This window comes from Mustela erminea, chromosome 4 (assembly GCF_009829155.1).
Source record: "Mustela erminea isolate mMusErm1 chromosome 4, mMusErm1.Pri, whole genome shotgun sequence".
In the NCBI taxonomy this organism is placed as follows: domain Eukaryota; kingdom Metazoa; phylum Chordata; class Mammalia; order Carnivora; family Mustelidae; genus Mustela; species Mustela erminea.
This window is the reverse complement of record NC_045617.1, coordinates 53,447,816-53,465,941: the sequence shown is the minus strand read 5'-3', so window position 1 is coordinate 53,465,941 and position 18,126 is coordinate 53,447,816. Positions and strand designations below refer to the sequence as shown.

General features: G+C 43.9%; 1 protein-coding gene across 4 annotated transcripts in view; it reads right to left on the bottom strand.

Moving 5' to 3' along the window:
* Nucleotides 1–17,163, bottom strand: part of LRP11 (LDL receptor related protein 11) — a 46,846-nt gene extending 29,683 nt beyond the window's left edge. For all 4 annotated transcript variants that reach the window (XM_032339259.1, XM_032339263.1, XM_032339261.1 and 1 more), the window contains exons 1-2: nt 16,180–17,163; nt 8,805–8,962 (exon numbers count right to left, since the gene is read on the bottom strand). In XM_032339259.1, the coding sequence (XP_032195150.1) occupies nt 8,805–8,962; nt 16,180–16,801 (780 nt within the window). In that variant the 5' untranslated portion in view covers nt 16,802–17,163. The remainder of the gene's footprint in view (nt 1–8,804; nt 8,963–16,179) is intronic.
* Between the last annotated feature and the right edge of the window lie 963 nt (nt 17,164–18,126).

Here is an 18,126-nt window from a genome sequence, read left to right as displayed (position 1 = left end):
AGGCCTTCCAAGGTCCTTATTCCAAGAACCATTTCTTAGAAAGAACCTAGGCACAGTTTATATACAGACTGGCCAGCTGTAATGGTCTAAGAAAAGCAGACAGTAAATCAGGTTGAAGCCCCACCTGACCCGGAAGCACAGACAGACTACAGTCTCCTGTGATTCTGGAAGCCTACAGTGCTGTCGATTTATTGTCTGAGAAGTTGTATGTGTGTTTCTGAACAGGCAAAGAACCTCAAAGCTTCTACCCTTACTGGAATAGATCTTTCCTAACTCTATTTACTCAGATTTATTTTTCATAAATTATATATCTCCCACCCCCAGGGAGATTATTTTTCAACATTTCTTTATAAGTAATTTTCTTAAAGAAAAAAATGCAATTAAATATTCAAGGTCTTGAGTATTGTGTAAAAAGAATGTATACCTAAGTGAGGGGTAGGCTACATTTAAGCTCATAGTTAACACTGAAACACAGCAGCCATGAATTATTGAATTATTACCCTATCTGGCATGCTTACTTGGAGCTGTGAGTTCTAGAATTTGCTGGATTTTTCTCCCCTCTACACCCTTCATTTTTTAAGAAATCCTCAAAACCACAATAGACTATTCATTCATGTGCACCAGCTTATCTCCAGGTGTTACTTAGGAAGTTTGTAGCCCTGGGAATCTTCTTTGTCCTGAAAATGCCCTGTGGGCTGCCATTACTTTTTGTCCTTTATTCAAAGCTTTGGGTGAATGGAAGGACTGAGTCCTAGGATGGGGGTGACAGTTTGAGGCAGTTCACCCTTGGTCCGGTTCTGTGGGGTGTGGTATATTTCACTTCTCTTCTCCTTCTGCTTTTGCTCTCATTCCCAGGAAACACCTAGACCTTCTGGCTTTCTCATTGTCAAAATTGTTCCTTCTTAAAGTCCTTTTGGTTGACTCTTTAGCCATTTGCAGTTTTGTTCCCTGTTAAAGTCCTTTTGTGTAACGGTGAGCGGGTGGAGGGAGTCTTTGTGGTTTGGGCTTCCTTTGGGAGAATCTCTAGAAGAACAGGACCCACGCAGCAACATAGTCTTGCTTGGGTGTAAGACAAGGCTATCAAGAACTGTGTGAGGCACGCCTGGGTGGCTCAGTTGATTAAGCGGCTGCCTTTGGCTCAGGTCATGAACCCAGCATCCTGGGATCAAGTCCCACATCAGGCTCCTTGCTTGGCGGGGAGCCTGCTTCTCCCTCTGCCTCTGCCTGCCACTCTGCCTGCCTGTGCTCACTTGCTCTCTCTCTCTCTCTCTGGCAAATAAATAAATAAAATCTTAAAAACAAAAACAAAACAAAACAAAACAATTGTGTGAATGGGGCGCCTGGGTGGCTCAGTGGGTTAAAGCCTCTGCCTTCGGCTCGGGTCATGATCCCAGTGTCCCGGGATCGAGCCCCGCATTGGGCTCTCTGTTCAGCGGGGAGCCTGTTTCCCCTTCTCTCTCTGCCTGCTTCTCTGCCTACTTGTGATCTCTGTTTAATAAATAAATAAAATCTTAAAAGAAAAAAAAAAGAATTGTGTGAATACCATCAAGGGGAAAATGATCTCATAATAAAGAGAATATCATGATGTTTACTGTGTGTGGCTCACAGCTCCAGGGGCCTTACCTACCTGACCCTGTTTAACCCCAATAATAATGCCTTGAGAGGAGGGCTCCTCTTATTCTCATCTTACAAATGGCTTAAACCATCTGTCTCCACAGACAGGAAGCGGTAGAGCTAGGATTCAAAAACCATAGCAAAGTAGGTGCTCTGTTACAATTCTTACCTGTTTGCTCTCTTACATTTATGATGAATTGATGTACTTGAAGGAGGAAGGAAATAGGTTAAGTGTGATATGAAACTTTCTCAGGTACCCAATTACCACTTTTCTCTCTCTCTCTCTCTTTTTTTTTTCAAATAGAGAAACAGCCTTCTCTCCCTCAGCCAAAGGCCTAGAATGTCTTGGATAACTTTTAATGAAATGATTTTCATTTTGTTTTTATGAAGACAGGAAATTGTTCAATAACTGAGAAATAATAATAGGTTTTGTGTACCTAGTTTCTCCTCTGATGAGGTGCAAAGAAATTGTCAGACAACACTCAAGGGTGCTTTGAAGTATCTATATGAGTCCAGAGCCCTGAGCAATGTTGTTCTGCCCATTGTGCTTTGAAGGATGAAACAGATTTGGGGACTAGAAGAATGCTTTTGGAAAGATTAGCTGAGAAACCAATTCCAAAGTATTATTAGAATCCTAGTAAGTATAAGCACAGTTCAAAGCTTTGGGAGAGGAAGGGGAAAAACATCAAGAAAGGAATAAAGGGAGGAAGGAGGGAGGAAGGAGAAAAGGCAGACACGGCCCTTCTGTCAGCAAAACCTCTCTTCAGCTCATCGTTCCTTCTAAAAATACTTCTGAAAATACTTCTACGGGAATCTCTCGTTATTGTTATAAATTCTCTTGTGATTTACAGATTTTATGTATTTCTCTGACCTGTTATCAATGAAGATGTGTAGAAAACAGAAGACAACAGATATAGTTAGTATTTAATCTTCAAAGACCATGGTAGGTTCTCTGGAACCTATGTCTTGGTTACACAATCAGGCTACCTTGAAAATTCTGCTCACTAAATTTTTCTAAAGTCTCTCAGTAGGTTTTTAAGTTGTCTCCTTACCATGTAAAGATTTGTTCCTTTTGTGACCATTTTCAGAATTGACCCAAATTATATCCTGGGAAATCTGAGGAGGAGTAAGTGACAAAATGGCTCCTATACAAGGAGACAGTGCAATGTGAAATCCAACAGTTATTTTGTGCTCTCTCATCCTATGTCAAAAAAGTCAACTATTGTTTCTATTTATGTTCCTTTCCCAGAAACCTCTTCTTTAAGGCTGAATTATAAAATACCATTTTAAAAAAGATCTATTGGAGGGGAGGAGAGGGAGAGAATCTTAAGCAGATTCCCTGCTGAGTGTGGAAATCCACATGGGGCTCAATCTCATGATCCTGAGACCGTGACCTGAGCCGAAGTCAAGAGTCAGAGGCTTGGGGTGCCTGGGTAGCTCTGTTGGTTATGCGTCTGTCTGTCTTTGGCTCAGGTCATGGTCCTGGGGTCCTGGGATTGAGCCCTGCATCAGGCTCCTTGCTCAGTGGGGGACCTGCTTCTTCCTCTTCCTCCACCCCTCCCCCTTGTATTCTCTTCTTCTCTCTCTCAAATAAATAAATAAAATCTTAAAAAGAGAGAGAGAGAGAGAGAGGCTTAACTGACTAAACTACCCAGGCACTGCTCTATAAGATACCATTTTTATCTATTTGGGCGTGGTTTAAAAATGAGAATAATGGGGACACCTCTTGGTGTCCAACTTGGATTTTATCCAACTTGGATTTTATCAAGAAGGATCCATGTTCCTGTTTGCTCTGGTTTTTCTCTATGCAGGAGCAGGGGGAGGGCCAGAGCGGGGAGGGAGAAGGAGAGAATCTTGAGCAAACATTGTGTTCTCAGTGGAGAGCCTGATCAGTGAGTGCTCCTGAGGGGTGGGGACAGTCAAAGGGCATAAGAACAAGTGTATCCCACATTGGGTTTTAACCTACTTGCTTTGCTGTGCTAGCCTAGAACTGCTCTCACCCCATTCCCAACAACCTTCCAAGTGAGCCCTATTTTGCAGCTGGATAGAGGACTGCAGTAACATTCCAGTAAACTGGATCCCATTCTCAGAAAAAAACAAAAACAAAAAGAAAACAACCCAAAACCCACACCTGACTTGACAGTCCCAATTTTCCTGTCAGAAATTTGGGGTTGTAGGGACACCTGGCTGGCTCAGTTGGAAGAACACCAACTCTTGATCTCTGGGTGGTGAGCTGAAGCCCCACATTGGGTGTAGAGATCAAAAAATAACATAAACTTTAAAAGAAAAAGGAAATTTGGGGGTATAAAAATCAGGCTACCCAAGTAAAAGGGATCGGTGAGATGGTGGCTGAAGGATGTTAATTTCCTTTAAAAGAAAATTCTCGGGACGCCTGGGTGGCTCAGTTGGTTAAGCAGCTGCCTTCGGCTCAGGTCATGATCCCAGCGTCCTGGGATCGAGTCCCGCATCGGGCCCCTTGCTCCGCAGGGAGCCTGCTTCTCCCTCTGCCTCTGCCTTCCACTCTGTCTGCCTGTGCTCGCTCTCGCTCGCTCTCTCTCTGACAAATAAATAAATAAAATCTTTAATAAAAAAAAAAAAGAAAATTCTCAAAATGTTAAAACTATGACTCTCAGACAAATCTAATATGAACATGATTCAAAGATTTTATTGGGGCACCTGGGTGGCTCAGTGGGTTAAGCCTCTGCCTTCAACTCGGGTCATGATCCCAGGGTCCTGGGATCCACAGCCCTGCATCGGGCTCTCTGCTCAGCAGGGAGCCTGCTCCCCCCACGCCCCCGCCTGCCTCTCTGCCTACTTGTGATTTCTGTCTGTCAAATAAATAAATAAATATATAAATACATAAAATCTAAAAAAAAAAAAAGATTTTATTTAATTCATTAATTAAAGAGAAAACCAATAAGACATTCCATAGATTCAAAGGAGAATCTGAGGAGCGTCTGGGTGGCTCAGCGGGTTAAGCATGTGACTCTTAATTTCAGCTCAGGTCACGATCTCAGGGTCCTGGGATAGAGCCCTGTGTTGGGCTGTGCACTCAGAGCAGAGTCTGCTTGTCCCTCTCCTTCTGTTCCTTCCCCCTGCTTGCTTGCTCCCTCTCTCATAAAAATAAAATTTTTAAACAAACAAAAAACAAAGGAGAATTTGAAGAACAGACAGTTATAAGCAGCCAAGAATGTTTTTTTTTTTTTAAAGATTTTATTTATTTATTTGACAGAGAGAGATCACAAGTAGGCAGAGAGGCAGGCAGAGAGAGAGAGAGGAGGAAGCAGGCTCCCTGCTGAGCAGAGAGCCCGACGCGGGACTCAATCCCAGGACCCTGAGATCATGACCTGAGCCGAAGGCAGCGGCTTAACCCACTGAGCCACCCAGGCGCCCAGCCAAGAATGTTTTGATGAAGTTGCTAGGAGATGCAAAGCTGAAACAAGTATCCTGTTAGTACCTATTAGGCACCGACATGCCTGGATTAATAGATTAATACCTACAGGGGTTAAAATGTCATGTTTGAAATCCACTTTTCCACAGAGCGGAAATCAATTGCATTTCTACATGAAAAATCTATTTGTATTTCTCAGGACAAGACTTGTTTGCATTACAGTCTGTTCTCTATAATCTCTACATGCTAACCTTGAAGGACCTGCTCCTCCACCCCCAGCATTTCCTTAAAAGCTACTCAGTAATCCCTTGCCACTTCAAAGTCTTTAACGATGTTTTATTATAATTTTAATCTACAAGATGGGGATGTGCCTGCTTGGGAGGCTGGTCTGAGGATGGCAGAGGGGTCCAAAAGGCCTGGCATTGAGTGCGTAGCTTAATCAATGACAGTTTTATTAGGATGAAGTCACAGTCGGACGACAGTTTACTTTGGGAGCATTCGTGAGTGTACACCATTATAAGACAGTCACAGTCTGGTAGCAAATGTCTCTCTTACTGCAGACTCTGTCACTTAGATCATGGTTGTATAACTCTAGATCTATCTGCCAGCACATTATATACTTGGCTGGGGAGTTGGTCCATATTTCTGTCTTGACGGCAGAGCAGTCAGACGTAAAAGCCCATGAGAAATGCCTAATTTTGTTAGGCCTTTATAAATACCTTCAATAAATTAAATACTGAATCATCAGCATTATTTTTATTCAGCACTCATATATGCAATTCATTGCTTACAGAATAAAGCTTTTAGTAGCAAATACCCAAAGCTAGATGATAATGAAGGCAGATTTATAGCTGCTTGAACAAATATGTCCCAGAAGTGCCAATTACCAGTCAATGTCCATCTCAAGGGAGCTCTCTAGTGGTATGATCGATGGCTTGTCTGTCTACCTTTCCTGAACAACCTTGGTTCTCAAAGATTAAATAAAGATACATTAATTTTGCAGCTGACAAAATGCATCGAAGGATAATAAATATGCTGGATGACTCTCAATTTTCAAAATTATTTCTGTTGTAGATGGAAACCAAAAGGCTGAGACAAAAAGAATAAACTTAAGGTCCTGAATTCGGGTTCAATGAATCAATTATACAAATACAGGATGAAGAAGCCATCAGGGCAGTAGTCCATGCAGAAAGATGAAGCAGGTTTTAGGTAATTCTGTTAATGGAAAACTCAACCTGAATCTATTGTGTGAAGCAGCTACTAAAATAGTTTATGTAAATTAAGCTTCATTAGTAGAAGTAGAGACAATGTCTGTATCACAGGAGGTCATAGTCTGTCAGGAAGAACCACGGTTTACATATGGGCTTCATAAGGGTGTCAGATTTTTTTTTTTTTTTTTTTTTTTAGATTTAAAAAATTTATTTGAGAGAGGAAGAGAAACAGAGCACAAACAGGGGAAGGGCAGAGGGAGAGGGAGAAACAGGCTTCCTGCTGAGCGGGGAGCCCAATGGGAGACTCCATCCCAGGACCCCAGGATCATGACCTGAGCCAAAGGCAGACACTTAACTGACTGAGCCACTCAGAAGCCTCAACATTCTTTCTCTTTTTTAAAGATTTTATTTATTTATTTGAGAGAGAGAGAGACAGAGATAACAAGAAGACAGCATCAGTGGGGTAGAGAGGGAGAAGCAGGCTTCCACTGAGCAAGAAGCCCAATGTGGGACTCAATCTTAGAACCCTGGGATCATGACCTGACCCAAAGCTGGATGCTTAACTGACTGAGCCACCCAAGAGCCCCTCATTTTTTTTTTTTTTTTTCAAAACTTAAGTGGTTGATACACAGAAAAAAAGGATGTGTTGAGTACTTTTCCAAAGAGAAGATCTAGCCCAGTACACAGAAGTAACAGGAGGCACATCCTGTTGGCCTAATAATTAGAGGTGATGAAAAGTTGTTATAGGACGTGATGTGAAGTAGTGAGCTTTCACCTCGGAAATACCAGGCAGAGAGTAGACAACCACTGGAAGGGGCTCCTAGATGGATGGGGGCTGGGTAAGATGCTGATCAAAGGTCCAGGCAAGTCAAAGACTGTATGATCCTTGAGTAAATAATGGACATAAATTAGTCTTGAAGGATCAGCAGATTATTCCTTTTGTTCTAAAAGAATATAAATCAGTGCTTTCCCACAGAGGGAAGACCCTGTGAAAACATAGGAAGTAGCTGACAGCCAACTGTGAGGCCTTAGAAGAAACCAGCCCTGCTGACTCTTGGATCTTGAACTTCCAGCCTCCAGAACACTGAGAACTTTCTGTTGGTGAAGCCGTCCAGCCGGTGCTAGTTTGTTACGGCAGCCCCAGCTGACCGATGCAGACTTTTTCCATCTCCTCCAACTGAAGTGGTTCAGCCAGGAAATACTCCTATCTAGGAAGGATCCTGATAGAGTTAATAAGAAGCCACTTGCCTCACAACTCAAGGTAACCTGTGTTGATCCCTCAATTCCATTTCTGGGTATTTCTTTAAAGAAAACAAAACTCTAATTTGAAAAGATACATGCACTCCCCCATGTTCATTGCAGCATTATTTACAATAGCCAGGATAAAGAAACAAACTAAATGTCCACTGATGGATGACTAGATAAAGAAAAATGGGAGATATATATATATATATATATTCTCAGCCATAAAAAGGAATTTTGCCATTTGTGACAACATGGATGGACCTTGAGGGTATCATGCTGAGTGAAATAACTCACACAGTGAAAAACAAAGGCTGTATGATCTCACTTAGATGTGGGATCTAAACAAAGAACTTGAGCTCATATATAGAGAGAATAGATGGGTAGCTGCAAGAGGCAGGGTGTGAGGGGTGGGTGAAATTTGGTAAAGTAGGGTCAAAAGGTGCAAACTTCCAGTCATAAAATAATTAAGTCGTGGGATGTAATGTACAGCATGGTAACTATAGTTAATAACACTATACTGTGTATTTGAAAGTCACTGAGACTAAATCTTTTTAAAAAAGTTTTCAAGCCTTCCTCAAAAAGAAAGTTCTGATCACAAGAAACGTGTTACTATGTGAGGTAACAGATGTTAACTAGGCTTATTGTGGTTATCATTTCACAATATGTATAGATGTCGAGTCATTATGTTGTTCTTCTAGAACTAATATAATTTTTATAGCTCAATTAAAAACAACAACAACAAAAAAACCAACCCAGAAAGATTGCTGGACGTAGGCTGCCAAGGGGAGAGTGACTCATTCCCATCTGTAGCAACTCCAGATGGGCCCACATAAGCCTGAGGAAAATCAGTGGGGAGCGCCTAAACAGCAACACTTCCTCTCAGTTGCTAACTCAGTTACCTCACGCTGGCCTCATTGCTAGGTGAGGTGGTTGCTTTCTGGAGCGTGTGAAGAATTTGTTTATTCTATTGTTATTTTCCTCTTTATATTCCTTCATATTTTTAAAATTTTCTACCTGCACCTTCAGCCAAGAAAAGAAATGAAAAATTTAAAAAGTAATCTGAGTAATTAAAACAAAGCCTGAGTCTTTTCCCTTGAGATGTTTTGCCAAAAAAGCAGCAAGAACAAGAGTAAGCTTCAAAACAAAGGATCAGAACACTGTTTACTCAGTAGGAAAGTAAATTCATATAATAAACCACCTTTTCATCCACCACCATTGCACGTTCTCCATCTTACACCTCTTCTGCCAGCTTACAGATATTTTGGGAACAGGAGTAGAAAAACATTATGAGGGATCACCTCAAGGAAATTATTTGCAGCCGCTACAACGACATCACAAATTACCTTCATGTCCACTGATGGGTCACCCTGCAGGAGTGTCCATTCATACTGGACGATGGCATGGTCATCCGTGCTCTCACGGCCGTCCAAAACTACTCCATCTGTAGGTAGTTGCAAGATCACATCCCGCCCGGCCTTGCTAAGTGGGGGCTTATCCTTTTCTGTGAAAGAAAATCAACAGTTTACAAGAGGGATGATCCCCTATTTTATTTTATTTTATTTTTTTAAAAGATTTTATTTATTTATTTGACAGACAGAGATCACAAGTAGGCAGAGAAGCAGGCAGAGAGAGAGGAGGAAGCAGGCTCCGTGCCAAGCAGAGAGCCCGATGTGGGGCTTAATCCCAGGACCCTGGGATCATGACCTGAGCCGAAGGCAGAGGCTTTAACCCACTGAGCCACCTAGGCGCCCCTGATCCCCTATTTTAAAAATAACTTATTTAAAGAAGTATCTTGTTGACTAGAATAGATGTAATCCAGCGAAAAACTACTAAGAGAATGTATAGCAACTAAAAGTTATTTTCTCACTGGTTTTCATCATATTCTCTTTACATAATAAACAATAAAATAGCAACATAGTAGGAATATGGACTTCAATTATAATAGGTGCAGAAGAGGCAGTGTAGAGCATCAGCTAGTGGCAATAGCTAGAACAAGGTGGTGGGTACAAGACCCAGTACTAGGCTATCCATTCTGGAGTAGTACTTAAATTCTCTAGAGTCAAATTTTCATTTAATTCATAAATAATTTAAGTTCAAAGTTCTATTAAATGAATTTATCAAGGGGCACCTGGGTGGCTCAGTGGGTTAAAGCCTCTGCTTTCGGCTCAGGTCATGATCCCGGAGTCCTGGGATCGAGCCCCATATCGGGCTTTCTGCTCAGCAGGAGTCTGCTTCCTCCTCTCTCTGCCTACTTGTGATCTCCGTCTGTCAAATAAATAAATAAAATCTTAAAAAAAATGAATTTATCAAAAAAAGACTTCTGAAACACATCTTTTTTTTTTAAATCCACCTTTGATAGGGATTTTTTTCCCCTTATCCTCAAGTTTTTAAAATACAAGTGATATAAAATGTTCAATGTGTAGAAAATAAAGTTTGGAAAGTTAAGGCAAGTTCTTGGATTCATACAACATAAAACTCACTTAGAAATTTTCCAGAATATAATTTTTCATCTTGGAACATAGAAAACATTCACAGGTTCTAACAACTAATTTTTATTTATTTTTAAATTATTTTTCCTTTTTTTAAAGATCTTATTTATTTATTTATTTGACAGACAGAGAGAGAGAGAGAGCCAGCGCACAAGCAGGGGGAGTGGCAGGCAGAGGGAGAGGGAGAAGCAGGCTCCCTGGGAGCAGGTGCCCCAAACAACTGATTTTTATAACAGAAGCTGGCAGAGTTTCTGTATGATAGCAAAAGAAGTATGTATTTACCTTTGATCTGGAATGGTACTAAATAATTCAAGGCTAACTTGAAGTAGTGTTCACTAACCACTAACCTTTAACTGATCGCTGCTTTAGTGCTGACGGATAGGAGAAGCTTCATACAGAAAACATATCTAAGAGCAGAGTTGTGAATATTTTATTGATTTAGGTTTATTAGTAAACTTGTCCAAATGGCACTTATATCTTAAAGAAACTTAGTAATATAACTGGGGGAAAAATCTATAGGTTCTTGTAATTTACCCTTTTTGGCATCCACTATTTCCTCTTTCCTCCCACGCTGAAGCTCTGCCCAGATTCTGGCCTGGATTCTTTCTCCGAATGTGTTGCGGAGACACTGCTCTCTTCCTCCAGAGCCCCAGCTGCTTCCCAAGCAAACATCTAAGGGCCAACCCAGATATCCCAGCACCTGAGGCTAGCAGCAATCTTATTTGTTTCTCACTAGGCAAGAATGTCACTGTTGACACACTACAGCTAAAATGACTTTTCTGAGATTCTAATCTGATTGGGTTATTTCCCTGCTTAAAAAAAACCCTTCAACAAATTACCATGACCTTTCAGAAGCTGTCCAGCCCTATCTTCTCATCTACTGATCCTCCCAATATCCAGACACAGAGATTTTCTCTAAGGGGCTGGCAGCTCTTAGAGCTATGGCTTTTCTGAATGAGAATGCTGTTGGTACCCTCAAAAAGAGATGGCTTTTTTATTAGCCCATTTGCAGGGAATAAGCACACTTGCTACTGCCGATGGTTACATTTGTCTACTGAGAAGATGAGTCCCATTTGTTGGTGGTGTTGTTTTTGTTTTTGTTTTTTTTTGTTGTTTTTTACTATTTTATTTATATATTTATTTGACAGAGAGAAGGACAGTGAGAGAGGTAACACAAACAGGGGGAGTGAGAGAGGAAGAAGCAGGCTTCTCACTGAGCAGGGTGCCTGAGCAGGGATCATGACCTGAGCTGAAGGCAGATGCTTAATGACAAAGCCACCCAGGCTACCTGGTGTTTTTTTTTTAAGATTTATTTATCTGAAAGAGAGAATGAGAAAGAGAGAGGTTGGGGGAGGTACAAAAGGAGAGGAAAGAGAGTTGTTTTGTTTTGTTTTTTAATTTTTTTATTTGACAGACAGAGATCACAAGAAGGCGAAGAGGCAGGCTGAGAGAGAGAGAGAGAAAGAGAGAGGAGGAAGCAGGCTCCCTGCTGAGCAGAGAGCCCAATGTGGGGCTTGATCCCAGCACCCTGGGATCATGACCTGAGCCGAAGGCAGAGGCTTAACCCACTGAGCCACCCAGGTGCCCCAAGGAAAGAGAGTCTTTAAGCAGACTGGGCACTGAGAGCGGTGACCCTGAGCATGACCCTGAGATCACAACCTGACCTGAAATTAAGAGCTGAATGCCTAATTGACTGTACCACCCAGGCACCCCAAGACAAGTCCTATCTTTATAGTCATTTAAAACAATGAAGACTCATAATTCAGATTTAAATAAGCCACACAAGCAACTTTTGCCTAAAAAGAAATTTGTTTTGCCTTTTCCATCGCAGAGCAAAGAACTAGTGTCTGAGGTCTTTATTCTGCTTCTCCCAGGTAAGGAAAGAGGTGACAATTTCGCTACTAATAAGCCATTTTACAGAGTGTTACTGAGAACTTTCTTTTGGCTCTGGAAGTTTCATTGCTTTCCACACAATGGTTTACCACTTTATAATTCTGGAAATCATCTTATAATTTGCAGTAATACATTATAGTTAGCAACTATTTGCATGAAAATTTGTTTTAAAATACTTTTTGTAAGTAAACAAACTAAAATATACCTATACGATATAAACAACAACAAATGCTATATTTTTAAGCTCTCAAAGATGTAACCCCAAAGTCTTAAATTAGAAAAATTAGGTAAGTTCTGAAATATCCCACATAATTACACAACTAATTCATCCTGCCTCTCCTGGAAGAAGAAGTTTTAGTTGTTTACTTTTCTTTAGGTAAGCTTTAAGATATGATATATGAGCATAGCAAACCCTCATATCTTCCACACTGTTGTAATGAAAGTAAGAGAGATACATTCCCTCCTCAGTTCAAGTCTGGGCAAATTATGCTGCATAATGTATTCTGAAATAAGTCAGAGCTTATCTACCCAGGAACATGTCTTAAAAATAAACAACAATCAGAAGAGGAAAGGAGAGTGCTATCATTTAAAAATATTTGACTTGTTGGGACACCTGGCTGGCTCCGTTGGTGAGGCGTGGGACTCTTGATCTCAGGGTTGAGAGCTTGAGTACCATGTTGGGTGTGGAGATTACTTAAAATCTTGAAGGGCTGCCTGGGTGGCTCAGTCGGTCAAGCATCTAACTCTTAATTTTGGCTCAGGTCATGATCTCAGGGTCATGAGATGAAGACCGGCATGGGGCTCCGCACAGGGCATGGAGGTTACTTGAGATTCTCTCCCTCTGCCTCTCTGCTCTCCCGCCCAACACTTGCTGTCTCAAAACAAACAAAAAAACACACAAAAAAAACCCCACCCAACTTAAAAAAAAAACAACTTGGCTTGCTGATAAAGAACAAGATAAAGGTAAATTTGAATTTTCATCTTAAACTGTAATAAATCAATGTTAAGTACTATAGAAACACTGATTTCTTTTGAAAACTAAACACACTTGGTCAGAGGCAAAATAAGACTCATACCAAATTTGAAGAAGCGTATCAAGTTAAGACATTTTGTACAGATAAGAATATTGCTAAGTAATCTGATTTACAACACACTGCTGTGAACGAAGCCTTAATAATAACAAGGAGGTTTTGCAACCTAGATCTGTACTGCGTGGACACAAATGATATAGAGGAGGTTGAGAAATTAACAGAGGCTCCTGAAGTCGGACACAGAAGGGGGCAAGACTAAGGGAAGAGGCTTAGATACTATGTGTCAAAATCCATGTGGTTGGTTTTTGTGATTTTCTTTTTTCATTGTGTCTTCTTCCTAATTGTAACACTTCAGGAAAAGATTATTCACAACCTCAATGTGACTATCATCATTTTTGGTGTGTAGCGTTATTGTCTTTCTCTGTATGAGCTGATGATAATAAGTAAGAGGTGCCATTTATTGGGTGATTTCTTTGTACCAGGCTCCAGGATAACTGCTCATGAGCCTTAACGTCACTCAACTTTCACAAATCTCTGGGGTAGGTATTATCATCTGCGTCAGACTCATGAGGAAATGAGAGGCAGAGGCTTAGTTGCCTAACATGACACAAATGATAAATTCATCAGTTTGGATGTCAGCCCAGATCTTTCTAAATATCCCCAAGGTATATCCAGTTATAGGAAATATAAATTTTATATCCTGAATTAGCCTACTAACTTATCAATATGTTCTATTTATTGATATTTATTCATATATTCTAGTAACATTAGTAACATTAACAATAAATATTGCTATTAATAATAATAATATTTACTTATATATTCTAGCAACATATCTAGTTATGTTACCACATAAATTTCACAGTTGCCACTTTAATTTTTAACCTCTGCTATTGGACATATAATTTATCAATTTTTTTCACCATTATAAATAATGGCACAATAAATTTCCTGGCTCCTACTTTTTCTTTAGTATGGATCACTTTCCTATAAAAATATCCCAGAAGAACGAATGACCATTTTAATAGTGTCTGCTATGTATTTCCTACGAGACACTTGGACACGGCTCCATGACTCATGTGTGGCAAGGCCCTTTATGGCAGTTTACTTTCTCTCACAGAGCCTTCTAGTACACTGGGGATTATAATGGAACCTAGATCTTTGGCTGTTGTGAGGAGAGTGAGTTCATGTGTCTAAGGACCTTATAATAATGCCCAGCACCAAAATCAGCAGCTGTGACAAACGTGGCTGATGGGTTCTGCCATAAATTTGTGCCATCTCATTCCACGTGCCCCTTCATCATTTCATGATGTTTTTATTCATCTCAAATGGCCCCCTGACAAATTCTCTGCAAGTGCTTTTCCAAATGATATTCATGCTCAGTTAGCCTCCAACTCTGTATACTCACAAGAGTTGGGAAAAAAAAGGCAGTTCTAGAAGGAAAAATGTAGAAGTATGAGACGCATAGAGCTTTAAGAGGTTAAGCATCTAGGCAAGGCAAACAAGGGTGTGTGGGTAGATAACCTTTGACTTAGCTGCAAATGAGGGCACCTGGGGACCTGAGCTATACCCTTCTAGTGACATGTTGCTGGGGATCTGAAGTGTGAGTATGACAGTGTTTCCCAGACTGAGGATAAAGCCCTGTGGCCACACATTTTTATCCCTAACATCTACATAATTGAATTCCCAGACAAACACCCCCTAGGGAAGGGAAGGGGAAAGAAGGAAGAGGAAAAAAGTGACTCAGAAACTCCTACTACTAAACCTAACTTAAAAAAAAATTTTTTTTTTTTAATTTCCATGAGCATATTCTTCCCTTGCTTATTTTCCTTTTAATTTCCTCTAGCTTATAAGAAACCTGGTGAGGTTGGTTTCTTCCAGATGTGGAGCGAGAACAAGAGAAAGGTTTTGTTTCTTCACTGCTGGGATTTTTTTAGTCCACGTTTGAGCAAGGAGGAAGAATGTGTGTGTAATAGCCAGGGGGCAGGCTCAGGGATGTTGGTGGAGGTTGGTGGAGGTTGGTGGACACGGAAAGTGTCTCTTGCTTTTGCTTCAGGAAGAAAACTTTGGGGTTCTTTCCAATGTCTGCCTCAGGGTTGATCAGTCACAGGGTGGCTTTTGATGTCTGCTCCCCTGACAAGGGTCCTGCGCTTTCTCTCAGGTGGAGCTGAGTAAGGAGATGGGCCCACCTGTGGGTATGGTTTGGACCTCCAGGTCCTAGAGACTCCAGATTTCCAAAGTGGCTGAGGCTCCCTCCACCACCCCCAATGTCGCTATATCATTCTTATGTTATCATAAATCAAACAGCAAAATGCAATCAAACACACAGCCAACCACATGTGGGCCCAATCAAGGTTTTCTTCCCTCAGTGGCTTTAATTTCCAACTACCACATTTTTTTGTGCTTCTTGTATGGGCTTTGACTATCATTCATAGCATCTGCCTGAAGTAAAACCACAGAATGAAAAAAACTTCATTAACTCTTTTAAAGAGACGTGCCTTCAACTTTCTTATTTTCAATTAAAATCAAATCCCTTCCTAACCTTCTTTACAAAAGGGACCATAGTTCATGGGAATCAGTTGGACCCACTTCAAAATTTCTGACACCAAGTTTCCCTTCTCATTTTTGTCTGATGAAAGCCACTGCACATGGAATCATGAGTTCTGGGAGCCAAGCTCAGAAACGGGTGTGCCACGAGCAGTCTTTATCTAATTGGATTTTGCTCCTGCGATTACTCGACACAAACCACGACTTATAAAAATCTAAGCCTATTGAAAATCTGAGCCTAGCGGCCCCTGGGTGACTCAGTGGGTTGAGCCTCTGCCTTTGGCTCAGGTCATGATCTCAGGGTCCTGGGATGGAGCCCTGCATAGGGCTCTCTGCTCGGTGGGGAGTCTGCTTCCCTTCTCTCTCTCTGCCTCTCTGCTTGTCAAATAAATAAAATCTTTAATACAAAAAAATCTGAGCCTAAGATAAACTTTTTTTTTTTTTCCTTTAGAGCTTTTCTCCTCCTTTAAATTGAATTTCTGTGAATCCTCTCAGATTAGCCTCAGGCTAGAAAAATCCCAGAAGCAGGCCATGGTGCCCTCTCTGCCCAACCTTCCGGGTTTCTCAGAAACCATCTATAAAACAGGAGTCAAAGCCATTCCTCTGGATGCCCCCGAACTAAAATCCCTTGGAACGAGGTTGCTTCATCTCTAACTTGACTGTACTGCCCAAGTGGTCTCCCGGGGGCTGCCACCCAACAGGTGTCAGGACAGCAGGGCCCGGAGGTCTGGCCCGGCCTCCTCCCGCGGGGTGCTCACCCGTGCGCGGCGAGACTTCCAGGTCTTCCCGCCGGCCGTCCTGGGCGCGGCTGAGGCTGTAGCTGCTGTACCCGCGGTGCAGCGCGAACTTGCACACGCTGCGTCCGCGGACGGTGCAGTTGAATAGGTAGCAGCCGAGCGCGGCGGGGGCGGCGGCGGGGGCCGCGGGCCGCCGGGGCAGCTCCACCACGGCCACCGAGCAGCGCGGCTCGGAGCAGCAGGCCGCCACGCACTGCCGCCAGTCACGCACAGCCGCCGGCGCGCTCAGGAAGCTGGCGCCCGCGGCCAGGGAGTCCTTGGTGCGGATGATGGCGTCCGGCATGGCGCTGTAGCCGCCGCCGCCCGGGCCCGGGCAGCCCTCCTCGGGGGACCCGCCGCCCGCGCGCAGCTCCAGCTCCAGCTCCTCCTGTGGCCGCTCCTGCTGCAGCTGCCGGCGGAACTCCTCCAGCAGCTGCTCCACTCCCGAGAGCTGCGCGTGCAGCTCGGACAGCGGCGCGGACGGCGGGCCGGACGCGCGGACGCTCGGCAGCCACAAGCAGAGCAGCAGCAGCCCGCGTAGCGCCAGGTGCCGCGGCGGCCGCCCGCGCCCCACGCCCGCGCTCTCCCGGGCGGCGAAGGCCATGGCGGCCGGCGCTGAGACAGCGGGCCTAGGAGGGGCCGCAGAGCGCGAGGAAGGCGGGCGAACGCCGGACCCTGTGCCCGTCTGGTGTGGCCGCGGCGGCCGCTAGGCCCGGGTGCCTCACAGCGCGGCCTTCTCGGGGCCCGGCTGTGCCCCCGAGGCCGCGGGCGCGCGGTCGCCGGCGGGAACCGCAGCGACGGGAGGCATAGCCGGCTCCGCCTGGCACCGTCGCTCGTACTTTGGGGAAGCTTCCGGGAACGCCCGTGCCTCTCTGCCTGGACCCGGGCGCGCTCTGAGGCGGCCAGAGGGCCTCCGCGCGGATCAGCACCCGGACTGTGAACAGTGGCCGCGGCGGGGGCGGAGGCGCGCCAAGCCCCGCCCAGCTCACCTTCCCCCGCCCCCCGCCTCCCACCAGCCCCGCCCCTCCCGCCTGCTGCTCGGCTCTCGGCTCACGTTGACCCCATCTGCACACCCGCCTCTGCAGGCTCCTCCAAGCCGCGAGGGCGCGCGAGGGAGACCTTTTGGGTGGGTTTCTAGCGGTGCTGTACTGAGAATGCATGGGCGACAGTGGCCCTCCGAGTCTTGGCGGGGGATTGTGCCTAAGCCCACTCGGCTTTATTGACACGCAAGACATGATTGGGGAAGCTCAGATCTTTGTGACCTTAGGGTCCGGTTTAGAAAACGGACTTGAACTGGGGAACCAGTTCCGACAGTCTTTGGTCCTTCACCTCCAACGTCCCCGTCACGTTCGAGTCCCCAGATGCACTTGGGTAGCATAAGGCGGGCAACGCTGTTGAAAAATATAAAAGTCAAGTAGTCACAGGCAGTCTATGTCCACAAACACAACCGGAAATCTGAACACATCCAATTACGAGGGCCTGATGACTTAACACTATACAGCATGTAGAGAGGCCGTCGGCTTGGATCATGCAAGATCTAGTGAAGACGTAATTTATTTAATTAAGTTTAGCAGATTACCTTTTCCTTCATGGAGATACGCTTGACATGTAATGAAAGACCCGCGGATCCCCTTACCCAAGAATCCAACACTGCCACTGGATGCAAACAGCAAGAGGTTTATTGGGACGCAGGTACCGGCGGGTGGTCGGCAGCTCCAGCTAACCGAGCACACCAACCGAGGGGAAAGCGGGGTTTTTTATAGATTGGCACAAACAGGTTTTGGGTGGGGTAGAGCTGATTGGCTGACAATTTGAACTTTTGAAAGAGGCACCCTCGGTGTTAGTGGATTGGTTTCGGGGGTCCGCGCGCGCGAAGGGGGAGTACATTTGAAAAAGCTTGTGCGCGGGAAGGGGGAGCAAGGAGGGGGG